This window comes from Brachyhypopomus gauderio, chromosome 12, assembly GCF_052324685.1.
Source record: "Brachyhypopomus gauderio isolate BG-103 chromosome 12, BGAUD_0.2, whole genome shotgun sequence".
NCBI classification, from domain to species: domain Eukaryota; kingdom Metazoa; phylum Chordata; class Actinopteri; order Gymnotiformes; family Hypopomidae; genus Brachyhypopomus; species Brachyhypopomus gauderio.
The window spans coordinates 8631313-8658647 of NC_135222.1; the positions used below are offsets into that span (position 1 = coordinate 8631313).

Here is a 27335-nt window from a genome sequence, read left to right on the forward strand (position 1 = left end):
GAACAACATTTCATATTTGGTGGCCTAAACCTTGCTTGCAATAACGGCCTCAAGCCTGTGACCTACTGACATCACCAATCTGCTGTATTCTTCATTGGTGATGGTTCAGACGGCTCCTTTCAGGTCCTGTTTATTTCGGGGGAGTTTCTCCCTCCAGTCTCCACTTCAGGAGGAGAAATGCTCTATTGGGTTAAGGTCAGGTGATTGACTTGTCCAGTCTAAAACCTTCCACTATTATCCCCCTGATGAAGTCCTTTGTTTTGTTGGCAGTGTGCTTTGGCTCATTGTCCCGCTGCATGAAACTTCCTCCCGAAAAGCATTTACAGATGCGTTTCTCTGTAAATTGGTAGACAAACCATTTCTGTACACTTCATAATTCATTCTGTTGTTACCATCATTAGTTACATCATCAATAAATATTAACGAGCCTGTTCCAGAAGCAGCCGTGCACGCCCAAGCCGTGACGTTATCTCCACCGTGCTTCACAGATGAGCTTGTATGCTTTGCATCATAAGCAGTTCCTTTCCGTCTACACACTTTGGCCTTTCCATCCCTTTGGTAGAGATTAATCTTGGACTCATCAGCCCATGTGTTCCAGAACTTTTACGATTGTTTGCAAATCCCAGCCTGGCCTTTCGATTCTTACTGATAAGTGGTTTGCATCTTGTGATGTGGTCTCTATATCTCTGCTCTCTGAGTCTTTTTCCAACAGTGGATTGTGATATCTTCACCCTTGCACTGTGGAGGTCATTGGTGGTGTCACTTACTGATGTTTTGGGGGGTTTCTTCACAGCTCTCACAATATTTCTGTCATCAACTACTGTTGTTGGTCAACAGGAAACACCTCAGATGTTCCAATAGTTTTGCTCACTGACCCTAACAAAAATGTCATAATTTTAACAAGAGCATTTAATAACTTAGTAAAAAAATGTTTTTAATTTAGTTTAAATAAAAGTTCCTTTCAAAAACGTTTTGACACAAATTTATGCGGTAATGTATGCATTTAAAATCTACAATAGGGATTCTAAGACTACAGGAAGGTTGTTTCCAAAGGAATTTGTCTTGCTGTTCCAGTATTTTGGGGGGAGCCTGATTATATATGTATAATATATCCCCATCTACAGTGACTCGGTGCTGTTATTGTCAGAGCAGCGTATGGAACCTACAGGATGAGATTCACTCTTATTTAAGGATGCTGTTGATGCAGTGGAAATGACAACAGATTTCATTTGACATTATGTTAACGATTTTATTTAGCAAGGTTGTGTGACACATGAACGTACTGGGATAAATTATGGCAAAGATTTAATTTAAATAGAATACAAATGTCAAAATATTCATTATAATAATGTTTGCAGAGCATAACACAAATACAACCTTGTTAAAAGCTCAATTCAAACATACAGCATATTTTGTGAAAACACAGACAGATTATGCATGTCTGTCAAAAAAGTACAGATGTGTGTGTGTGTGTGTGTGTGTGTGTGTGTGTGTGTGTACACATATGTTACTAGCAGAGGGATTGTAGATCCGCTCTGAGTTTTTGAAAGGAAGGCCGCTTTCTGGGGTCATACTGCCAACAGTGACACATGAGGGCATATATCTCATCCGGACAGCCACTGGGCGCTGCCATTCTGTAGCCTAGGAAACAGGAAAAAGACATCATACTGGTCAAACTGGCAACGAGAATGTCCCATTACTCTAAACGATGTAAGATGCCATTACAAAGGCCGGTTCTGGGGACCTTCTGGTGGTCAAATGGTAACGGGATTCAATTCATCACCCATTATTATTTGTACCAAATGTCTGATATTTGCGCTGATATCAGTCTTATGCAGAGACAACACTAAACCTAACTTTGCATTTCCAGGTGGTGTCAGTGGTGGTTCTTTATCACTTGGGGCTGGGGGTCAGGGTAGTCCCAGCGGCTACGGTAGTATGCATTGCAGGCATTATGAGGCAAAAATCAATGTCCATTCAACACTTTATTTAAGCAGTTTCAGTTACATTTTCACTGTATTCAATATTCTACATTTTCTAATGTCATTCAGACAGATCAATACACCCTTTAAGACCTTGGTTCTACTTGACTGTTATTTATTGAGTCTTTTTCAATTTCATATTGACTCTGTACTTAGTGCACCCAAATTGCTCACTACTGTAAGAAATGACAGTTTGGGCCCATGGGTGACAGGCTTATCTCACTGTGTCATTATCATAATAAAAGGTTCCGACCAGAGATTCTCCCTCGAGATGAAGAGACCATTTGACTTATTTAGCATCCGAACAAGCCCAGCAGGAAGAGTCGTAACAGCTATGGCTGTGAGCCCAGAAGATGTGATCAATTTAAAGGGATTTTGATAGTGAGTGATCACCATCGATCACAGACAAAGGGAACTGACCTAGACATGCAGGTGACAGAACTCATCGTAGTTGAAACTGAGTGGTGGTTTCATACAGCACAAATGGTCATACGCAACTGACATCACATCCTTCACAGGAGGAGCTGTAGGTGCGAGGCGGCCATTTTAAATGTATATATGGTGTGTCCTTCTATTGTTGGGAGTTCGGTGGAGCTTCGCTGAATCCGTAGTACATTTATTCATGTACTTCACTAATCGCCTTCACTATAATAAAGATCTACCATTTTTCGTCAAGGTGAGAAAGATGGCCTTTGTTTCTTACCCCTCCAGCTTCCACCAGCCTCAGTGCAAAAAACCTCACCTCTGTAGAAGCAGTACAGGGTGCAACTGAAGCAGCTATGTTGCGGTTTAAAGAGCTCGCAACACAAGGGCACTTCGGGTCACATGCAAAGCACCAGTGTGACAGCACTGTGACTGTTGTATTTTTCATCGAAGCACCACCATGTGGAGAATTTACTGCATGCTATCCATGAGTGAGTGAGTTACAACTCGGTTCCACGAGGTGCTTCACATTTAAAAACCCCTTTATAAGGCTCAATAAATGATGCCAGCACTTTCACGCCACCGGCACGTCGCTCTGCATTTTGCTTGGTGAAATTCTCCTGAACCGCTGGTTCTAAGTCCTCAATCTTGGACATCCTCTTGCAAAATGCACCACTGTGGTGGTTGAGGGTTTGGACATTACTTGCTGTTTCTCAGTTCCTGTTGATGAACAGCCTGCTAAACTCAGTAAGCATCTGATCTCTCTGTTCTGGCCCGCAGAAGTGAACTCGCAGTGTCCAGCAAGCTGCAATCTTAGCCAGCCGCAAAACGACGTGAGGCGGTGCTGCCGTGTTTGATTTCTCGGCAGCGCTCAGCGCCTCATTCCACAGGACACCATAAAAAGGTCTCAACCCTGTAGTCATTCAGAGTCTGAACTAAGGTTTCAAATAAGCGTTCGAGCAGTCAGGTGACGGTGACTAGCAGAGCAGACGCGTTTCTGTTTCTCGAAAAACTTTACATAATGTAACAAGATGAACAATGAACTGTAAATCTATCTGTGCAATCAGACCTCATGCCTCAATGGAGCTGTCACCATTGTGGTCATGGGCTATCTCATGAAGAACTCACTTAATGACCGCCAATCTCCCCATAATGTTACGCACAGTGATATACATACATGGCCAGTATCAGTCCATCTCTGGAGCCCTCTGGCTGCACCTACATGCATCTCGTTTTGCACAGTAATCCGTTTTTCATGAGCATATGATCCAGATGTGAAGATAACCAATTCCTCTAGTAAGAACACTTGCTCTGCCTCAGGAACAGGTTTGGCCATGTGCTGTAAAACTAAACTAAGGCCAAGTGCCTTGCAGGGCAACTTCAAGGTCACACGTTGCTTGTTCTTTGAAGCATCCCTGGACACGTGAGTACTCGCCACTCCAGGACGGAAACACACATGGTCTACTAAGCTGTCTCAGTATTCAACCTCCTTTGAGGCGGCACCTGAGAACTGTGGGTAATTGTTCTGTTTTGTTTTGGTCTTGTCAGCCATGATGCTAAAGACCTCAGTGTTTTCACGAGTATAATATTTTGCCAAACAACAACAACTCTCCCCCCCCCCACCCCCCCCACACACATCGCTGTCATGCTTTGCTATTGTCTCTAAAATACCATGCATCTCCCTTTATCATATGAATCTGTACACTCACTCACTCCTTTTTGTCTGTCCTCTATAGTTTTAATCTAGTCCTGATTTTTTAAACTGTTTGTTGGGTTCTTGGTTTCCGACAGCCCCTCCGTTCAATTCGTTTCGGCTGCTCAGACATCACATGAATTGCAAATCACCCCCCCCCCCCCCCCCCCATCTCTCCTTGTAAGTCTCCTTCCAATTGCTGAATCCAACTTCTGGGTCAAAATCTCTGAGCTACTATGAGGATTAAAATGTCTGCATGCAAAGCAATACACAGAATGTGAGCTGTTTGAATATTCTGCGTCAGGCCACCTCGAAACTCCCCATCCTATCTACTAGAAGACTCCTTTGAAACATTTTCAAAATTGCCTATATCGGTAGAACATCTCTGCATAGTATCTCTGCATAGTCTCTGCAAGTATATTTTTAATCAATCTGATAATTTTTTAATAATAAATTCAACCTCTAGCATGAATCTTATTACACATCAACATATAGTTCAAGCAATCACTTGCCTACACCTATTTACAGATGACGTCTAAGCTAACAGAGCTGTTCCAACACCACACACTGGGTGGCGCTGTGCTCATGGACACCCATGTTTTCTGTCCGTCTTGAACTTGGCGTCAGCCACATCCTCATCCTCCGGGGGCTCTTGCAGTCTCTACCCCCAGGCTCCCCTCCCCCATGCCTCAATGATCTGTATATCTGTTTTCCTCTTCACTGTGGAAAAGACTACTGCTCAAAGACTACGTATCACAGCTGAATCACACACTCCATTGTAGTGGAGGCACATGTAACGACTTTTACGATTAGAAATAGAACTTCGCTTTGACGACACATTTTACTCCTATTTTTCTCCTCTTTTTGTTACTCTCAGAAATGATTTCTGATCCTTGAAGGGAACTCAGCCTGCCACCTAAAAGGGTCGACTAGAAAAAAGATTTCATGGCTTTGATGTGCCAATCATGTCTGTAAAAGTGTGCAGGAGTAGTCCTGTGTGTTTGCAAGAGTGAGATGATCCACTTCATTTAGGGGAGCCAAGCTTCTTGTTGGAGGGCCCCTGGCCCCTCCTCCTGCTAAGTATCCCCAAGTATTGCTAAAGCCCACTGAGAACAAGAGTCTTACCTCTTTCTACCTCATCTCTAGTCTGCTGATTGGTCATGCTGGTGTAAGGTGAGATTCCTCTGGAGAAAGTCTCCCACAGCAACACTCCAAAGCTCCACACGTCACTTTCACTGGTGTAACGCCCTGAAATGCAGCCAGGTGGCAGCATTGAGTAACTTAAGACCAAATATGGCTCAAAAACTCAAATGGTTAATGTGTGAAGTCTGGTTATAGGTATTCTGGAAGTTTGGGGCAAGAACTCATCTGCTGTAAATTATTTAAGTGGTCTATAATCTTGTATTCACTATGATATATGTGGCAAACTACTTCATCGTAGATGTGGAAGATTTTATGATGATAGGCAAAAGCAAAGGCCTTAAAATGTAAAAGTGGTCCAACTTATTATATATATATATATATATATATATATATATATATATATATATATATATATATATATATATATAGGTAAACCATGCAGGACACTAATCTTGGCAGTACCGTAATTAAGGGCCTCCGGTGCGGTCCATTTGACTGGGATCTGCCTCATGCCCCCCGTGGCGGAGTACACGCCATCCTGCTCTTGACGCGACATTCCAAAATCACTGATCTTCACCACACTTTGCTCTGCCACCAGGCAATTCCTGGCTGCAAGATCCCTATGAGGGGGGAAGAAAAGAGAGAAAACAGAAAGAAAGGGAGGAGAGAGAGAGAAAACAGAGAACAAAATGTTCACAGGATGATTCCAAATTTTAAAAAAAGATGAAAAAGAGAGAGAGAGAGACAGAGACAGACTCTACCAGTGCATCAGTCGTGTGAAGTCTCGTCCCTGCTGGGCTCATTATCCAGCCTGGCATTGCTTTTACCCAACTGTCCTTTGCTCATAAGAGACCCCATGAACAGACTGGGCACCACTAATGTCCAAAATTCTCTCTTCCCTTTCAGAATTAATCCTTCATTATCCAATTATCTAGATGTTGCCCTTACCAAACTGCAGAAACATGGAAATGACTCAGTGGTTCACAGTCAAACCCAGAACTCAGAGTCTCTGTATTTCTCTTCGTAAGTGCCCCCCCAAACCCCCCCACGCGTTCTCCTCCCCAAACATGCTCCTCACCGATGAATGCATTTCTTGCTCTCCAGGTACTCCATGCCTCCCGCAACGTTCTCCGCCATCTTGATCAGCATTCCTGGTTGCAGGTGATGTCCCTCGGCGCGCAGGAAAGACAGGAAGTCTCCTCCTGCCAGGACACACACGGGCGCTGAGGCGAGCGGTGTTCCAGCGGCAGTAACACGCACGGCGGAGCGCACGGCGCATCATTACCTTGAACGAGCTCCATGATTATGTAGATGGGCTGTTTCTGAGTGCACACGCCGATGAGCCTCACTATGTTTGGATGGTCATACTGCTTCAGAATCCTTGAGAGCACAGGGACGGATTCAGTCGCAGGGCTCATGAGAGTTTGTGTGTGTGTGTGTGTGTGTGTGTGTGTGTGTGCGCGAGGATAGTGTGGGTGTGTGTACCTAGCCTCCATGAGAAACTTATTTTTCTGCTCTGGAGGAAGGTTTTCCCGGCAGGCTTTCACTGCTACTGCTCTGTTGTCTGAGCGTAGGCGACCACTGAACACCTCACCGAAGTTCCCCTTCAAAACACACACACACACACACACACACACACACACACACACACACACACACCACTGACATTCACCCATCGCTTTAACAGCAGATGCTGGAGTTGACATGTCCTCTACCTTATACTTCCTGAAGCATTTCTGACAGTGAAATCTTAGCACTCATATCTAAGCCCAATAACAGAGAGTCACTGCATTACGATAACTGCACCAACAGTGTCTTTGCTCAGATGCAGCTGAATCAGAATGTTAACGGACTGCTAATGAGTCACTCATGCTATCCACCTGCATTTTTAAATAACAAACCTTAAATAACACATCATAAATAACACATCTTAAACAACACATCTTAAACGACCGCTCTGAGCCACTGATGGTTTGCACGTACCCGCCCGATGCTCTGTCCAAGTATGACATCATCATGATCTAGGACCCACTTGTCCTTGAAAGGAAAAGAAGAGACAGACTGAAGCAGCAGTGCACCAAGACCCCAGCAACCACAACCACGAACACTCATTCCCAGTCCTGAGAACACCAAGTTCCATACCTACGCAATTCTTGCTCCTGCACATCTACAAGAACCAGGTTGGACAATCTTCCTAATGGACCTTCTCACTTACATCTAGACTCACTAGAGGCCCGATTGGCCTCATATGGGTGACTGGACCACTTTACTCCCTCGGTTTCTCTTTCCTGTAGCTCATCAGCCTTTGTACTGTCTCTAGCTGGCAATGTTCTCAATGCAAGTCAAGACATTACAACGAACAGAGAACCGAAGTCCTTAACATGCAGTTACCAGCCTAACACCATGAAAACCCCCCCATATAAAATACAGTAACCCTTAGCGGCTTTTGCAGAGAGTTTCAGCGCTATGAGCCGTGTGAGCCCAGGGGGCAGATGTGTGGCTGAGCTGTTCCTTCGTTTGCCCGGGATCATGCCGTTAGCATCTACCGACCCGACCCGCGGATCAACGAGGTGAGGGACGGAGGCGTGGTGGGGAGGGTACCTTGAGGACCGGCCTTTTCAGGACGATGTCTGTTCTCTTGGTGACGTTTCTGTGTGAGTTTAGGAGGTGGTTCATGAGCTGTGGCACAGTGGGGAAGGCTTCCCCATCCAGACGGTACATACCCTACACACACACACACACACACACACAAACATGCTACAAATACACACTACTGTGTGCAACACGCAAACATGTCACAACACACATAAACGTGCTGAACAATAAGTGTGGCTGGAAAAACACGTGGCCACGCGTGCTTGAGAAAAACAGCAAAGGGTTTCACAGAGCAAGAGGAAAAGCAACACTTCCAACCACGAAGGATGTGAAGTGTTATTACACCTCTTTGACAATAATGGCTGATTTTACACACATGCATACATGCAAGTGGACATGCACCCAGAAGAAAAAAAAAACCACAAAAAACACTTTCACTTACACACACACACACACACACACACACACACACACACACAAACACAAACACACACAAACTCGGGGGTGGTCTTTATACCAGGCAAAAGTCGGCAGTCACCCAACGTCCTCATCAGCCACGTACAAATACAAGCAAGATATGTTTGTTTATGTTAAATAAATCCTGTGCTAAAATAGCAATTGTGTTACTATTAACATAACACTAATACTAACGCAGCACCACCCCCGGTTATAGCAGCAATGGTACGTTCCACGATTTTACATAATAACACCGGGGTGTGAACATAGACTGGCGCAAGCCTGCAAACAAATAACATACAGCGTGGATAGGGTGTGCTTCAAAGTGATTTGAGTGTTGAGTGTAGTGCACAAACCCCCCTGGAGAAGAGGAGAACAGAAAGATCCAGCCCTGCAGACTCACCTCCGTGTTCTGAATGAGGAAGTGTCGACACTGACCACCCCAGTGCACAGACAGTACGTACTCCTGCTTGCCTTGACTCTGCCTGACCAGGAAGTCTCCGTCATTCTTCAGCAGCTCCTGCACCTCCACGCGGGGGACGACCCCGTGGTACCAGCCCTGTTGACACAGAGGCTTCTCGGCCTCCGGCACGGAAGACAGGGCAGGAGGCACCTGGGGAGTATCGTAAAACACACTCTACAGGCCAGGATACAGACACCACACATTAGAACAGACACCACACCTCCACATTTCAGCATCAAACCGTCGGTGGATTCACCGAGATTAAATCGGCAGCGCTCCAGGCCTGATTCTAAAGGCCCGATTCTAAAGGCCCGATTCTAAACGCTTTCGAATCAGCAAGCGCTCTAAACTGAACCATCACAATGCCAGCTGAACTAGAGGAAATGGCCATTAACAGATGGGAAGACTGACTCTGAATGGAGGCATGTAGCTTAGCGTCTTAGAGCCTTTTCTCGAATGAGAAGAAAATGGACGGCTGCTTCAAGTGAAGGGTGACTCACCATGTACTTGGGTTTGAACAGGTTGCTGAGGTGACTGATGATTCCATCGATACCTACAAGCTTGAGGTCTTTGTCACGCTCCTGTGCGACAGGAAGAGAGTCTCGGTAAAAAGCTTCTGGGAGTCTTCCGGGGCTGACTCGTTGCATGACAAATTTATGATCCGTTTGCTAAAATTGGCTATGAATATCTTCCAATCTAGGGTTAGACTCTATATGACACAAAAAAGGTGGTGGGGGAGGCTGTTTACAAACATGAACAAAAATATATTGAATATTTAATGTATGAGGTAGGCGGGACAGCTCAAGTTTTCCAGTGTGCCAAGAGTGAGACGCATGCCGATGATCACACCTGAACAATAGCCTGTTCTTTAAGGCGACAACACTAATGATCCTGCAGGGGTAACAGCCAGTGGACCAGCCCCAATCAGACTGCCCTAGGCCCATCCTGTGGTAGGGCCCGGCATGCTGCCGTGTAATTTATCACGCTCAGTCGTACGCACAAGCTTACACAGGCCCAGGAATTTCTCAGAGAGCGAGTGCGCACCAGAGAGAGGGAGTGCCCGTGACCTGAGTGATTTTATTTGCCTCCTTTTCAACATCCCCTCATCTTTAATCCTCGGCACCGGCCTCTTTGAGGAAAGACACACAGATCCCGTTAAAACGGGTTATTGGGATGGAACAGAGAGCAGCGGTTGCCGTGCCGCCGGCCCAAATCGCCGCTTCAGGGAGCCACAGAAGATTGAAGCAACAGTCCAAGCAGTTGGAAAAGATTCAGAGGTTCTTGACTGCAGTAGTAATAAATCGTGACTGTGGTCCAGAGCTGGACCCTGCTATTCTGCAGGAATTCATGGAATGTGACCTTTTTTCATCCTGTGGTGGGTTTGAACTTTTATGCACTGTGCACTAGGACACCTGGTTCTGTTATCCTCAGACAACAAATGCCCTCGAGTCTTTATGCCTGAGGTGAATTCTAGGGACACGGTGCTGCTAACCCAGCACCGGTGAGCCGTACACGAAGGGGATGAATGTTACAGCAGGATCCTAGCAGGACAACACACAAAGCTCCCACAGAGAGTGGGTGGAGGAGTTTGTAGCTTTACCAATCTTAGAACCAACAAGGTTATATAATGCTGGGGTAATTACAGAAGAAGTGAGAGAGAGAGGCATGCAGTCATTATATAACACTCCAGTTCACTCTGACGGCATCTTTCTGGGAAAACCACACAAGGAAGCATTTGAGGAACAGTATTTGCAGTAAATACTGAAAATGCCCATTGCCAGGGTTACGACAACCTGCACTGAATCCTTACGTTAAGCTAAATTTGCCTTTAAGGTCCCACAGGGCCTTCGTTCCCATTAAAAACCAGTTCAACTTGGCACAGCGGGTTAAAGAAATGGGTCTCCTACCAGAGTAAAAGAAGCGCTTCAAGGAAGGTCTAAAGTGCCTGGACTCACGCTGGAGTTGTTGGAGGTGACAGAGAGGCAGTCTTCGTCCAGGCCCACCAAGGGGGCCTCGTGGCTCCCCAGGCACTGCAGCTTGTCGGCCAGCATCCGGCGCTGGGCCTCCAGCCGGGACCCGCACCACCATGGACATCACCACCTGCTGCCGGCTGTCCTCCAGAGCGTTGCGCTTGCTGAACTGGTACACCCTGGTATATGGGACAGGACAGATGGGTCAGAGGACACTCACAACCAGCTGTTCACCTGGACGCGGACAAGCGCACAGGTGGGACATCAGAGACGCCAAATCGGTTCGTTTACCCAGACCATGAAAATGTTTACGGTTACAGTTTTTAATTAAAACCGAGCGTGCGCTCGTAGCCCCGATATTCTGCAATGCAGCCTTGAGCCTAATGAACGGATCTCTTAACGGTGGTCTGATCGTGAGTCGGCTGGCGTCACTATCTCCCCGAGCCTGTGAGAGCCAGCACGGTTGCCAGGTTACTTGGTTATTTTTTTTCCCCCCAAAATTTACTAGAACCATTTTTTTTTTCATGCCTTGTGGGTCTCGTGGGTCAGGCATGCTGCAGAAGAGCACCTGAAGTGTAGAATCAGCCTGGTGTTGCTGGCGTGACTGGGAGCATGCTCGCTGCATCAGGCCCAGTGTAATCCCATCTCTAATGATGAAGTTCAGGGCGGCACCAGTGACAGATACGCTCCATCTGTTTCTGAGTAACCCCTTAATTACACTCTATATTAACTCTGCATAACTCAGCAGTACCTTCTAACAGCGCCGGACAGGCACGTAAACCATGACAGATTAGCCCAACACTTAGTCCAGCCTTTTCCACCGCACGTTTATTATTCACGAACGCACTCTTCACCTTTGGAGACTAAATTAAATGTACAAGCAATGACACACAATGCAAATGGGAGGATCCTTAAATACAAATGAATTCCAGTTCGTTATAAACGATCTGTGTTCCATCTTCATCAGCGAGGGTGGAACTTTGGTTTAAAATCTCTTGGGATGACCTAATAAAATGTTTATCACAAAAAAAAAATCTCCCCCGGAGGGTGTGTGCCCCCCCCCCCCCCCCCCCCCCCCCCCCCCCCCCCCCCCCCAAGCACACACACCCTCCGGGGGAGAGGAAGCTAACCTTTGGCCCGCATTGGCCACGCCCTCCTCGGCTTCGAGGTCCATCTCCAATTGGTTGACGGTAGCCTGCTGTGTTCCCAGAGTGGCTGCCAGACTGAGAAGTTCCTCCTCTACAGCAGTGAGCCTGTCAGAGGCGATAAGGGCAGGAATGAAGATCAAAGTACCCCACCTCAACAAACCCCGCCTCCTAGCGAGGAAGGGGGAGGGGCTCTTCTTTAGAAACACTGTAGGTGATTTACAAAGACTATGACCTGTTGATCTACAACCAGAGGTGCCAGCACCCAGTATGAAGGATATGAATTATGCATGTGAAATAACTGAGCGGTAAAAGGAAGGTGTCACATAAAACAAAAACTAACCAGCATCTCAAGCTTGTCAAGTGCATGATGTATACTTGTTCTACGACACTAATATACACTACCCTAACATACAACACACGCTGTTGTGTGCGGTGCATACTGATGTCCATAAACGTCTATATTGCACTAACATAGTTCACCAATACGTGTACTGCATGCTGACGTGCACTAATTTGTGCAGCGGATCAACGTATGTGCTGCATACTGATAGACGCTGACACGTGCGGTTCACAGTGATGCCCACCGACACGTGTATTGCACATCAATATGCACGCAAGTGCGCAGACCTCCAACACGCGCACCACGGCACCAAACGTTGGGCGCGCCGGTGCGTGGAAGGCACTGCGGCGTTACGGCGTGTGAGGGTGGGCGGTAACCACCGGTGTTGGATCCCCTCCAAGGTGAGCTCGTTCAGCTGCAGCTCCTCGGGTTTCAGACGCTCGGCGTCCTCCAGCAGGCTGCAGTCGAACTCCACGCAGGAAGGCACCTCGGTTCTCGACCTGGACACAGAGCGGAGGGTGACCGGGTCAGCGAGACGGCCCGCGCTGACGGACCGTAGATGGTAGAGTGCAGGTGCCATGTAGGGTCACTAGAATACCCATTAGCAAACCTGATGGCACACTTGGCTAGATCTTCACTGTCAGCTATGTCTGAAACTGTTAACCCCATAAGTGTTCTAGGGCAGTTATAGGATTTAATTAGTTTCTGACTACTAAGGTAATGACAGTAGATTAATGCTGTGGATAATCTAGTTGCGCCCTAACACACCGTGGAGACATTAGAAGCCAAATTTATCCTATTTGTCACATGAGAAGTAGGACCCACTACGTCGTAATTAACATAAATGGCAGGAAGGTTAACATTTATCCATGTTCAGACAGCCACAGCAAGACACAAATCAGAATACATTTCTTGAAACATTTCCAAAAGGAGTTCTACCTATTCTGCTGAACGAAGCTTTCATACTCTCTGTGTGGCTCGATGGCTTTCAACGCTTTGGCCATCTCGTTATGAACACACACCACCTCGTCCTGGAGCAGACTGGACAGGTCAAAGAACTCCTGCAGAATCTCCTTCCTGTGGGGGGGGGGGGCAGACTCGGTCAGACGCTGTCTGAGCAACTCTACACATTGAGCTCGCTCAGACTCATGCGTGAAAGCCACTTCTCTTTTTTTGAAGGTCTTCTAGCTGACAATAGACTGAGAATACTGTTACTAACAGTGGGGAAACTATTTGAGTCACTGATGACAGAAAAAAGCAGAAGAATGTGACGGTTATGGGAAACTGCTCAGTTAAGATGCTTCAAGTACTTCCTCGTTCGTCAATAGCTCGCGCCCGGCCAAAAGGGCCGCTGCAAGAAAAATACGATACGTGCAATTTTGAAGTGCAGAATTTCCCAGTGACAAAATGCATTACAGTGTCGTAATCGCGTTGCTCCTTTTCCCCTCCTCCATCGATCTCATGTTGATCGTGTCTTTTTTTTTATTTAACATGAAAACAACATACTTCAGAAGGTGTTGCATAAACAGCTTAACAGCACGCGCGTGTGGGGTAGCACGTGAGACTCATGAGTCACAGTGGGTCTGTACTAGTGATGTGTCAGTTGCGAACGAACCGGTTCACTGACGAGAGCTGGTTCCCCTCTAAGACTGAGCCGGTTCCACAGAGCCGGTTCCCCTCTAAGAACCACCAACCCCCCCCCCCCCCCCCCCCCCCCCCCCCCCCGTCAACAAAGTACATTCGCCACCCCCCACCCCCCCTTTCAACAAATTACGTTCGCCACCCTCTCAAATAAGGAGCCATTTGGGAGCTGAAAGAGCCGACTCTTTATGAGGAGCTAAGCCAAAAGATCCGGCTCCCTAAAAAGAGCCGAAATTCCCATCACTAGTCTGTACGCTAGAAGCGGGCCACTCACAGCACGAGCACCATCTCCTCCTGTAGGGTCTGCAGCGCCCCCAGCAGGGCGGGCTGACTCCGGCCGTAGTGCTGCTCGTGGTGCACCTGGGCGGCCTTCACCGCCAGCACGTACTCATTGTGGTGTTCATGGAGCTTCAGCGTGGCCTTGACGTAGCGCTCCCTGGCCTTCTCACGGTCTTTGTCTGCATTCAATAATAAAGCACACACACACACACTTAAAAAGCCTGAAACGAATGCACCAGCTGCTAAACGACTCAGTTTACTTGTTTATGTAAATATTCATAACATTCCCAGTAATTGAAGCCATAATGAAAGCATTATCGTGAAAACACACCAATTAGATGCGATATATGAAACCTTTGTGTTCGGCCATGCATCTCAACAAAAAACAAAGCTTTTTGTCTCTGAAAGTGCGTGTCATTATGTGTCAAGCACAGGAGGACATGGGCCTGCTTACTCATGCTGCTCTTACAATATGTCTTCCGAACAAAGACTTCCTTCGATTATACGCGAGAGGCTCCAGGCATTCAGTGCACTACTGGCAGAGTGTCTAGCAGGCGTGGTGCAAGCAGGGGAGGCTGTTTCTGGGAAGGAACAGGCAGCCCGAGATTCACCTTTGCTCGCATCCTGAAACTTTCTCTTGGCCAGGGCGGCGTCCCGTACCAGTTGCTTGTAACTGGACTTCAGGCGTTCCAGCTCGGTCTGAGCGACCTAACCTTCCACAACGGGACGAGAGGAGGTTTTTTTCAGGGGCATGCAGGGACACGTTGGTTCACATCCAAGGAGAGCTCGCAAGTCAAAACTTTCAGAGCATGTGATAAATAATAAAGCAATGAAACCTGTTCTACAGATCCTGCTAGGTTCTCATTCGTTTCTTTTGACCCACTTTTGCCCTATCTTACCTTAGACCCACTTTTTTTTTGCTTTCAAGATGAAAGACAATGTTCTGAATGACTCCTTTAAATGGTAGTCTATGGCGAGGTGGACTGGGTTACACTCTACAGCTTTTTAAAAGAAAACTGACCCCTAACAAATGGTAGTGGTTTGCTGGGACGTGTCTGCTGAAAAAGCACAATGACACTGCGGTGGCGATGTTGCATCAAAACAAGAGTGGAAAACGAATCTACCCAGCGTTTACCATTTCACTCAAACCACAAAACCATCACTACAACGCACCAGACTGCTCGTCCTTTAGGAAACAAAAAAAACTACAAAGGGTTTTAACAGTTGGTAGCAGATTACATTTGTTAGTATACTGAATGCAGAATTATATTAATTACAGAAAATGCAAGAATCATTTGAAAATCTTAAACTTGGGTACAGTATATTAAGCCTATGTCACACTACTATCAGAAGCCTAATGTATATCATCATGGAACCGTGAATTACTTACAAGTTCCATTAAATGTCTGTCGTGGCACTTAATTAATTAACGCTACATAAGGCAAAAGTTTGCAAGAGATGCTACCATACCACATACCGTACACAGAAATAATCCTGCTATGTCAAGTCAACTCTAGTCAGTATGCTGTTAAATAAAATGAAAAAAAGAGAATTGTGCTCCCACAGATATAGCATGACAGCTAATGAATAAAGCTAGCTTTACAGTGCTTTAACGTGCTACAGTGACTTCAATGGATTTCAGTAATGTTTGGATACACCACATCCAAGACAACTAAAATAAAAGAAATGGAGCAGGTACATAAAACACTTCAGACAAGCTCCTACTAGAGCTGTATAAAAATAGCAATTTCCCCTCAAATAAATCACACATTTCACCTGAGCACTACGACATGGCAGGATGAAGATCAAAGATGACTCTGACTAATTAATGCTATGATTAATTATTATAATTAATGTTACTCTCCTATTCACTTGTTTGTTGAGGGTTTAAATGCCTGTGCTTAAGAGTGAATAATTACTGGGGCCCTGATACTCTGCTTAGATAATACTGATGTAATAATCTGAAAAGATAAAGAGAAATACATAAAGAGACAGGCAGAGAGACACCAAATCACACAAAGTCCTCTCTGTGTAGTTACTGGCCAACACACACCACAGGAGAAGATGGATAATTAAATGCTTATGGGGTTGAATAAAATCACTGGACAAAGTTCATATAAACAAGCTTATGATTTCTTTAATCTCTCTCCATAAGAAATACAAAAATACTTTCTTTCATTCAAGCCAGAGCCCAAACAACCTGTAGACGTCAGCATGGAAGGAAACAAGCACGGTCTCTACCAACAAGCAGAAGGTCTGACATAACAGGATCAAAGAGTCAGTCATACCTCATTTTTACAGTACAGACAAAACTCTTGTTTTTGCCATGCGGAATACATATAACGTAAGAAAAACTCCTTTCACAAAGAAATATGAAAAACTGAAGAAACTTCCAAATCTTCTTCACTTATATTACACTCCTGATGCTGTTTGTAGCAATAATCATTCATGTCTTTTTTTCCCCCAAACATGCACAGGCTGCATTAATCTCCATTAGATTTAATATTCAGTGTGTTCAATATGATCCTATGTCTAAGGCTGCAAATACAGAAGCTTTTTTCATGTTTGTATACATAAAACTTGCACCAGTTGAATACTTTCACCTCTGCTGACTTCAGGTCCAAGAGTAGATCTCTGACTGTGTGGTTTAGCAGATAGGAAACAAGACCAGGCAAGGGCAGGCTGAGCTATAAACCACACACTCATTTAGAACCTGAGATAATTGTCTCGACTGGTCACCCCCCCAGAACACACCTGTATGAACTGGTCACTTGAAGTTGTCAGACTATCTTAAAAGCATAATAATTTCAAGAAGTGTTTTATATGGTATCAATATCCACTGTGGACAAGTGGACCTTTTATAACATTCGACAGATGTGCTGCTGGAAGTTAACAAGCACGATAACTGTGATCATCATTAAAGTAAATCACTTATGGGGATAACATCAAAACGGCCAAATGAAGACTTTATGATAGCTTACAATTACTGGAAGCCTTTATAAATATTCATGCAGGTTTATGTGGAGTGTTATTAAGGGTTTATGTAGGTGTGTGACCATATGAGCAGAATCTTTAAATGACATGATAATAAATGATCAGATAGTGCTTTATAAGCACCTCTAGGCTGGGTATACCTGGCTCTCCAAAAGAAAACATATACTAAAATGACTAATTAAACACTGTATGTCAGTGGAAATAATGATGGTTGACCTCCTACAGACTTGGCTTGATGCTCTGCTATCTAAGGCTACTTCCTGTTACTTTTTTTCCATCCAACTCAGTGACCCATCACCAGGCCTGGCCTGCCTGCCTGCCTGCTTGCCTATACACCTGGCCACTTCCCTATTCATCACACCAAGGACATTCTGTTTCATACAGCATCACTGCGTTTCACTTCCATTTCTGTGTTTTTCCATGTACTTTCATTCTAGAAGCGCGTCTCGTCTCCAGTTCCCTCCCTGTCCCATCTAGGGGCCTCTGGCATCAAAAGAGAGCAGCTGTGTGGAGGCTTCAGGTTTCCTGTCTTTTTTTACACTACTCATTCTTGTCTTCTGTTTATCTATAACGTTAGGAAGAAACAAAGGACTTCTGCTTATTTGTGGGTATGGAAATGGATTAGATCATGAACCAAACAGAAGCATGAGGAAAGCCATTCGTAAGAAAATCTTCTTGCTTTCCAGACAGTCAGTAGTGATTCTCCACAACAGTCTTGTGGATGCCACACACTGCACATTTCTCTCTAACCACTTTCAAACCACCTGACTCAATCCGGCAGATAATTAGCAAGCCCTTGTGTAGGGTGACTGAAGCACTGGAACTAAAAACTACTGTGCTATGCTCGGATGCTGCTCTGAAGGTTCAAGTTGATCTGATGTATTTCCACCAATTAACTGATTTAATAATCTAATTTCAACTTATCTGACGAATCAAACAGCAAAGCGTACACTGACTACATGTATAAAAACTCTCACACAGACATTATCTGAATCGGGTGTGTGTGCATGCGTACACCACTCACCCTGCATAGTTCCTGGTTGAGTTGGTTCCACAGCTCCCCATAGGTCTTCCTTAGCTGTTGCTTGTCTCGGATGAGGAGGGTGAGTTTACTGAGGGGACCCACCATCAGATCCTCGGAGTGCTGGCGGAAGATCCTGCTCAGGTTTTCAGTCTCGCTCACCATCACGTTCCATGACTACATTTGAGACATTTACAGCTCAGCAATGAAGAATTATGACCTACGGTACATTTCAGCGGGTGTGCCTACAACCACACAGAACAGAATGGTCACAAGCTCCAGCATTCTCCTATGGAACACACCTTGCTTTACTGGTCAGTGTCGACTACTCAATAATTAGTCAATCCTGATCTTAATCCCAGGTATAGGACAGCTAATCCCATTTCATATTACAGCACATCTCCAAGCACCACAGATTTACTTGGACGCAAAAGGCGTTTCTCCCACCTGGGGAGATTAAAGTATGGCAACACCACAACTTTCCACGTCTAGGACAGAGTAAATGGCTTGAAAAAGTGTTCCTTTCCATCTTGCCTCTGACGTTTACTGTTTGGAAAGAGCATGAGACTCAGCAGTCATGAAACAGCAGCGATTTAAATAATCAGAGATGCTATCACAATCTTGGCCATGAAAACTGCTTGGGGGACTGGAGAGGTACCAAATCGCTGTCTGTTGTCTCTTGATTCAGCATCCTTTCACTACCCCTCCAGACACAGCAAAATTCAATCAGTCCACTCCGGTTTTAAAAACATGTGCGGACTGAAATTTCAATCGGTGCAAACAGTGTGTGTGAATGGCAGAGCTGGCACAGATCCATGCTCAGCGTATTAGTCCACGACACAGCATCATGTGCTTTACGGAGCCACACGGAGGCGTCCAGCTGGGCTGGGTACCTTATTGAGCTGGCTAATGTAGTCCAGGCCTCCCCCTGGCTGAGGACCCTCCATCTTCTCCACCAAGGCCGCCATCTGATGCAGCTGCGTGGAGAACTCCCGATCGCTCTTCGCCCTCTGACTCATCCACTTCTTCATCACCTCCATGAGGCGCAGCTCGGACTCCTGCAGGCGCAGCAGTGCGGCGTGGCCCTGGTGGCACCACAGATCCTCACTGAAGCCCATCTTCACTGTGAAGATCCTGGGGGGACAACAGGGTGTGGTGCTTCACTATGGGGCCAAATGTACACACACACACACACACACACACACACACAAAAAAAACCAGTACAGTAGAAGTAGAAGATGATAACTTGACCTCTGAACTTTATAGCTGGGTAGCCTGACAGATAAATAAATTGATAAATAGGTGCAAAATACTTCCATCTAATAAATAAGCATAAACTGGACTACGATGTTGTCTGCTGGTTGAAAGGAACGATGTTTGTAGTAACATTTAGTCGAACATTTGTGGCGAGTTTTAGGCCTAGTGAGATGAACAGTCTGTTTAATTTAGCGAGTTTATTTTTTTATGACCTGATCTTTAACGAGCGGGGTTATTGTGCGTTTCACTTCCTCAAGGGCAATTCTGGACAAAAGAGGATATATCGTGCATGCCCAGAACTTCCATCATTGCAGCATGTACATAAACGCCGGTCTGCTTTTACTATCGATATTAAGGAATCATAATTGTCAAATTATATAATGTCAAATAACAACTTTTCCCATAACGGTTTACAGTCACAAAATATTTTTCACATTTAAATGCTTTCTAATCTAGGACAGAGATTCTGTAATTATATGACTATCAGCATCGCAAATATCGGATGTCAACGTATAACTCCCAATCGCAGGTTAAATTGCCTCAAGCAATATCGTTCTGTCAACACTGCAAGTTAGTTATATAAACATGAACGTATCATAATGTAATTAGTAGGCTAGTTTAGGATTTCTTAACATTGCTTTTCATTTTACACAGACCTTTTTGTTTTAAATTAAGCATTAAAACCTAAGGCAGTGTGGCGTAGTTGCACCTGTATGGAATGTGCAGGTAGTGTACTACGAGTTCAATATAACCTTACACAATCATAACACAGATCGATGCCTTCAGTTAAGAGCCAGATCCAGAGACAACACCTCACCTGCAGCTTTTTACCTGTCAATACCGCAACGTTTTCAAGACTTACATCTCATATAGTGAGCTCTAATAGGAGACTATACCCTTTAATTCACAGCCGCAGTGCCAGTCTCACCTTCTTGAACGGTCTCTCGCAGGAAACAGCCCCTCTCACGACGTTTAAAGGGCGAACGCCTCCATTTAAACACGACAACGCACGTAAAATAAGATGTTCGGGGGAAAGGTCCGGGGACGTTCGCTCGCAGATAGCCTAGCCTAGCGCAAACCAGGAAGACGTCGGGCACTGAACGTGTGCGCGTGCAGGATAGAACCGGTCCGAGACGTGGCGCGAGCCAGAGGGAACGAGGCGAGCGGCTCGCGCCAGAACGCGGCCGCCGTAGATCAAGCGGTCACGACACTCGTTCGCATTATTATTGGCCAGTAATTCTGTTTAAGCCGGTCTATCAACATTTTTAAAGCCACCTGAACACATGCTGCGTAAACTACAGCACAGCAGGCGGCACGTTAGACGTCGTCACGTCTTTCGTACTCGTGAAATTGGAAATCTAGAGGCCGGCAGAAGGGAACAACTATACGGAGTTAATTGCGGGTCCGCAAGCGCTCATAAGAACCCTGCTTCAAGCCTAGCTCGTTAACCAAAGGACTGTTGGTCCCATAAAACGCACCAGTAACAGACGACTCTGGCACCAATAGGGTCCGGTTACGGCACTTACGGGTCCATTAGAGCAACGGCAAGTGTACTGTTGGCTCAGACTGGCCCAGCTGTAGCAGCCAAATGTAAGATGTGTCATGGCCTTTGAACCGTGAGCCATGTGTGGCCACATGCTGCATACTATATGAAATGTTTGTACTAACCCAACTGTAATCAGCCATGTGCAAATTGTGGCTGTGTTCCAGTGTAGCACCGAAAATTGTGACCGCAGAGCCAGCGGGACACAGGTCGCCATTTCCGACTGTGGTCATGATAAACGAGTTAAACACAGAAGTGTTGTATTTTCTGAAGGCTGTGCGATGCAGGCCCCCTGCTGATAGCAGACATGAATACCTTTGTGGAAATGAAGGAGACGATTACAGAAGACCTGAAAACATTTCAGGTCTTCTGTAACATTTAATCTATAGTATGGTCTCATTCTTACTACACACGCAAACTCAATTATTGTTTACAGTAAAATGTATGTGAAACAATATGTATGGTAGTGTAGAAAACGGTTTAAGAGCACATTAGCGTACAGTGGCAGAATTCCTGGGTCACAGATTTCAGTAGAACACTGGCACCAGGACTTGAACAAAATCATCTCCATCATTCCTCTGTGGAATGTGGGACAGATGAAAGCATGAATAGTGGGGAAACTGACCCATCAGTCATTCGCTACCCATCAGGGCTTAGAGTACAGCCTGTGCTGAAGGGCACAACTCCTTGGCTCAGACAGCTGTTAACATTTTAGTTTAGGAGTTTTGCTGGCACATCTGTATAGTGCTGATAGTCAACCGTAAAAACCAATAATAGCTTAAGCAACCAAAACGAAGGAATCCAAAATTTTGATTTAAACATTGGCTCACAGAAAAACCATTTGGTGGCAAAAACATTAGGTAAATCATTGTTAAAATCAACACAGGAGGCCAAACTGATCACTTTGCATAGATCTTTATTTTTCGTAGAATCTATAATCCGCATATTGACATCAATTAAATAAAAAGGAGAAAAAAAGGCAAAAACTTTAAATTACATGTATATGACAATGCACAAAAATAGGCCTTATTTTATATTAATGTAGTTTGTCCCGTCTCAGATGTATACTCTAGTCCTTCAATGGTCTCATGGGTCTCTGTTACTAAGGTACTAGATGCAGTCAGCGGTCAACAGAATGATTCAAATGGGGTGGAGCAGAAGTCCAACAGGTTTGGTGTGAGCAACACTCAGAGGAGAACAGATGGCTCCCTTCAGGGGGCAAAATGAGAAGTGGCCTCGGGTTCAAAGCATCCATATTATGAGGGCAACCCCACGATCCCGACTGACGACAGGCACACGTACTGCACCAGAAACCACCAGCAACATGACCATAGTCACGTCATAGGAGGAAGGGTTGTTGGGCGGAACTATTCCAGTTAGAGGAAAGCCATCTTAAGCATGTAGGGGGAAACCTTTAAAAGGTCTTCCAAGGTCACCTATGCATTGTTAGTTACTCTTTCTTTTAGTTGTCCCTCAGCAAAACTGGGGCACACAAATTTCCAAACCGTCTTTGGTCATGGCTTTCAAACAGCCTACTACATACTCCTATCTGTAGTGATACTGCCACAACAGCAGGACAAAATCTAAAATCACCTGGAGGGCTTTGGAAGGCCTTATCAAAACAATCAAAGGACATAATGCTTACAAAATGAGAAGAGATAGGAATCAAAGTACAGGAGAGGTACCTGAACATTGTGGGACAATATCTACAGAAGGTTAATGTTTGTGTTTTACTAAGATTTTACCACTGAGATGATGTCATGCTGGTTTAAAAGTTAAAGCTTTTGACTGAAGACTGAACCAGGGCGGGGGCATCAAAGTCACATGGCCGAGAGGCTGGATTCCACAGGTCTCCCCACATTTCGTTTACTCAGGAGTGAGGCATGATGGTGAGGAGCCAACCACATATAACAACTACAGGTCATTACAAAGTGTAGGTCTGGACTAGATTCGTGTGCCGAATTTGAATGCCTCTAGTATAGGAAAATGCAGCTATTCACAATTTCAGCACGGATACTGCGAGAGGGCAGAATCCTAATGTTTTATTACCTGCAGGCTAATGTCTAAGTTTTGCGCAACTATAGCACTTTCTCTCAAGACATTAAAAAGAATCCAATTAAATTTCAGATTTTTCATGCAGTATTCCATGTTTACCAATTTAATACGTATTAAAAGCTTTATATGTAAAAACTAAATTTAAACTATCCAAACTTGAGGTAACTTTAGAACGCTGCATCCATCACAACACAACCATTCATATTTCCATCGTGGGAACACAGTCATTCCACACTGAAACTCCGCAAAGAATCAGGTAACTGAATCTTCTGCATTAGTGCCAAAATGATTACACATTAAATGTGGAACATTATAACCAACACAGGAGACTTTGTGCTGTGTAGGAGTGGGTGAGGTCTCTGATGAAAAACCAGACCACTATCTCCAGAGATGATTCCTTTAGAGCTGAACTCTTAACGGCACGAGAGACCAAGGTTGGAGTGGGGCTTTGCCCCTTGTTTGTTTTACAGAAAACAGAACGGGCTATGTGCACATTATGCAATTATCCAAGTTTTGGCCATTTTTGTTTACCATGTGGTGCTTACATTTTTTCCCTGAATTTTGCTTCCTATAAAGTAACGTGCACTGTATTATTCTTAATTTATGGTAGAGAGGACAGGATAATAAAGTGAATTAAATATAAAAAAAGATGCAAGAACAAATGATTATATACATACGTAATTTACATTAAGATGAAGAAAAAAAAAAGCTGTGCTCCACACATAAAAAAAAGACCACGCTAACCTATGACCATTTCTGAGGTTAAAAAAAAAAGATTTAAAAAGGGTAAACAAATGAAAAGGTTTCAGTAAATCACATCAAGGTAAGTTTGAGCAAAATTTAAGATGTAAAAATAGGGAAGATCTTATTCCCTAAGACGAAATGTATTATACGGCATAACTTATGCTGCTAAAAGATATTTCACTGCCATAAAACCAGGATTGGAGCGAGTGCCTTTGCTCAAACAGCCGTGCACTATAATGAAGGTTGTGCGGGCCTAGAGTCCTGGAAATAAATAAACATAAAAAAAAAATCTTGGGGGACGGGCCATTTTTGAGCGTCTCACAAGACTGCTGTTCAATATGCCATAATCTGGGCCCAGAGGCAGACACTCATTTACAAACATTGCAGCCCTCTGAATCGTACATTATATTACACAGCAGATTTGGAAGAGACTGTGTTTTGGCAACAGCCAAACTCTGACTGAAGTGACATGTCTTTGCTTTCTTGAAAGTGGTCTTCCCTTCTGCACCAGTAAATGGGCTCATGTGTAGCTTCTTCCTAGTGTCATGTCGCTTGTGTTTAAACCAATGGAAACCTACAAAAACTCACTATTTGTCGCCATATTGAAGGGAATGAAAATGTGTTTAGAATTTCAAATAGGTCTTCTTCACTTCCAAACTATCCCCCCAGACATTGTTTTATAAAAATAACTCCCTGTAGACTCCATGATAGATCCCCATGATACAATTAAGTACAAAGAGAAAACGAGAGACTAATGTGATGAAAAGAAAAATAACTCCATATTCAAAACATGTGGGTTTGACGACGGAGAGCACTATGAACTGAAATAAAAGATGATAAATATTAACCTGACATTCTAATTCTTTACTGATCCAGCCAGGTCAAAGAATAAATCTTTTCTGATTCCCTGCCTCATTCACCTAATAGCTGCATTAAATGTTCATAGGTTCACTTGAGCCCTTGTAGTTGCATTTTCAAAAAGCCAGCTTTACACTGCTAAAAAAAAAACAAACAAAAAAAACCCCCCCCCCACCCATCACATTATCTACATGTGATATAAGTTAATAAGTATGAATGTCTCATCTCAGTCACTTCAAAGCAACACGGAGAAGCTCTGCTAGTGTCTTTTTCCAAAGCCTTAACTGCAAAACAGAGCACGAGTGTTCAGCTTGGTGCAAATGCTGTAGAACTGGCTCGGAGAAGCTACCAGTAAGGACAGGCAACTCCCCTACAGGGAGCCAGAGATGGACAAACACGGACAGAGAGCGAGAGACGGGGAGGGAGGGAGGGCGGGTGAGCTCACATACGAGGTCACTGCAGTTTAAACTGCCTTTAGTAAACAGAGAGGAAAACATCACATGAGTTCAGTGTTTTTTAAAATGCTCTGTGGGAGCGTCACACTCTGGGTCTGCCCGGTAAATGTGTGCGTGTCTGAGAAAGATACGAGACACATGCAGACCTCATGACTCCAAACCTCAAACCCCCCCCCAGCATAGACAAGTTTCAGATTTAGCAAGTCCTTCCTTGGTGATTCACTTCCCACTAAATGAATCGGTCATGATTAAGTACTTAACCCAACTTTGATGCATCGCTTATGTACAATTAAAGTTAGTTCTCTCCATAAATCTCATTAGGCATTTGGAGGCGGGACTGAAATGAAGAAGGAGAGGCTAAATAACGATCATGTTTTTATTGTGGTTTTGGAGAACCCAGCTGGCAACCTGGGCCAAGCAACTGTTTCTTGGTCACTTTCCAGCCATTTGGTGATGGAGGCTTTCATCTAGAGGCACGAACGCGCGAGAGGATCAGTGGGAAAGGTGAATCAGACAGGTATGCTCAGGGTGGTCCTGGCCTTCCTTTAAACTCACCTCAATACTGAACTCCAAGAGAAGTAGGAGAGGAAAGGAACCCGTGAAAGAATACATGTGAGTGGCTAGCAAAGAAAAAAAAAAAAGAGGAGGCCCATAATAGTTGAGGTCGGGGGGGAGGAAATCGACCGGGTGGGAAAAGGTTAAAGAGCACTTTGTGTTTTGATGAAGGCAGTTCTCTCGTTGTGGATGTCGAACTCTTCGTCGTCAGACTCCGAGTTGGTGCCGTCCTCCTTCCACACCGAGGGGATGCCCTTATAGGACACGATCCCGCTGTGGCCCAGGCCCAGGCCGGCGCGCATGAGCGAGACCGGGCCGGCCTCCAGCGAGAACGCCTTAGTCTTGCCGCGCGAGCGCAGTTGGAGCAGGCCGAACACGGCCACGAAGGTGGTGGCGATGAAGACGCAGCTGAGCACGGCCACGGTGGCGGGCAGGCCGGAGGAGGCCTCCAGGTGCGGGACCCTGGACGAGTCCCCGGACGCCTGCTGGTACGGGCCGCTGGCGGGGGACTCGCGTTGGATTTGGTTCTGGTGCAGGCAAGTGTTGGTGACCGGGTCCAGGTGGCTGTGGGGCGGGCAGGTGAGGCAGTCCTGCGGCCCCGTGCCCCCGCAGGTGAGGCAGAGCACGTGGCAGGGCTGGCAGACCCCGTGCAGGGGCAGAGTCACCTCGTTGGTGGAGGAGGAGGTGCGGTTGGCCGGCGTGAAGCCTTCTGCACACTCTCGCACGCAGCCTTTCTGGAACAGGTAGAAGCCGGGGTTGCATTCTGCAGAAAGGTAAAGAAAAAAGTACATAAAGTACATTAGACAAGCTCTTCGTGCTGCTTATGGGACTGCCATGCTAAAATGACCGCAATCTAGCACGTTCATCGGTGAGCATGCTAAACCTGTATGCTTCAGCCATGTGGAAACACTAGCGTAGCTGGGGCTAACAGCGGGGCCACCTCATTCCAAACCGTCTGGTGTTATTTATGCCCTGCACACTGCCCGCCAGACGAATTCAACATCTCACCAACGAAGCCCATCGCACGTGCAGCCCCAGAGCTTTAACTCAGTGAAAGACCGGGTTATCCTGCAGCCATTTCTTGGAAATGGTATCTCTGTTCGTTTTTAAATCTTCACCCACTCAGATTGGTGGTACACATGCATGTGAGCCTGCTAAATAAATAAAACGCTCAACAATGAGCATATGATTTATTTTATTTTACTGCCCTGCACATAGTCTCATTCTGAGCGTAGGGGACGCTGCTCTTAATCTGAGCCAATAGCTCTTGAGGGTTTTGAGAGGGTTCTAGATCGGTGGAGTGACTACGCTTCAGTCAGTGAGCAGGAGAGCTCTACTGGAGGATCAGATCCCATCACCCGCCTGCTGGCCGACGGGTTGTTTTGGAAGTAACTGGTGCCAACTCCCCTTGGAGTTTTGAACCTGTATTTGACGGGAGGTACAGGAGAAGGTATGTGAGCCCGGGGGCTTCCAAACGCTGGCCGGGCCACAAAGCTGCTCCCAGTGGGAAAACCTGGCCGTAGTACTCTATGGCTGCCAGTGTTGTGAACATGGAACACGTCCAGCAACGTCTAAGAGCTCAGTGCACAGGCTCAGAATAAACTCGCAAGATGCAAATGAAGAATAAATAATACATATGTTGTGTGTTATGAATAAGTTTAATGTTTGAAAAGTCATTACCATAACGTGTTTTTTAAGGCAATCGGAAGATCTACCCAAA

The 27335-nt window shown here is 45.3% G+C and overlaps 2 protein-coding genes across 6 annotated transcripts in view; both read right to left on the bottom strand.

The window, feature by feature from the left end:
• Positions 1 to 1235: 1235 nt before the first annotated feature.
• On the bottom strand, positions 1236 to 20633 carry fes (FES proto-oncogene, tyrosine kinase). Its single transcript, XM_077024857.1, is given in 20 exon segments — positions 1236 to 1641; positions 5224 to 5346; positions 5704 to 5861; positions 6320 to 6443; positions 6527 to 6621; positions 6727 to 6845; positions 7225 to 7278; positions 7843 to 7965; positions 8696 to 8905; positions 9256 to 9336; positions 10711 to 10830; positions 10832 to 10904; positions 11856 to 11978; positions 12594 to 12713; positions 13153 to 13290; positions 14129 to 14312; positions 14745 to 14841; positions 18152 to 18325; positions 19042 to 19311; positions 20334 to 20633. Coding segments are annotated over 19 exon segments (2472 nt in total). The 5' UTR covers positions 19267 to 19311; positions 20334 to 20633; the 3' UTR covers positions 1236 to 1510.
• Positions 20634 to 21847: 1214 nt separating this feature from the next.
• furina (furin (paired basic amino acid cleaving enzyme) a) overlaps positions 21848 to 27335 on the bottom strand; it is a 65629-nt gene continuing 60141 nt past the window's right edge. For all 5 annotated transcript variants that reach the window (XM_077024860.1, XM_077024862.1, XM_077024858.1 and 2 more), the window contains exon 16: positions 21848 to 26378. In XM_077024860.1, the coding sequence (XP_076880975.1) occupies positions 25759 to 26378 (620 nt within the window). In that variant the 3' untranslated portion in view covers positions 21848 to 25758. The remainder of the gene's footprint in view (positions 26379 to 27335) is intronic.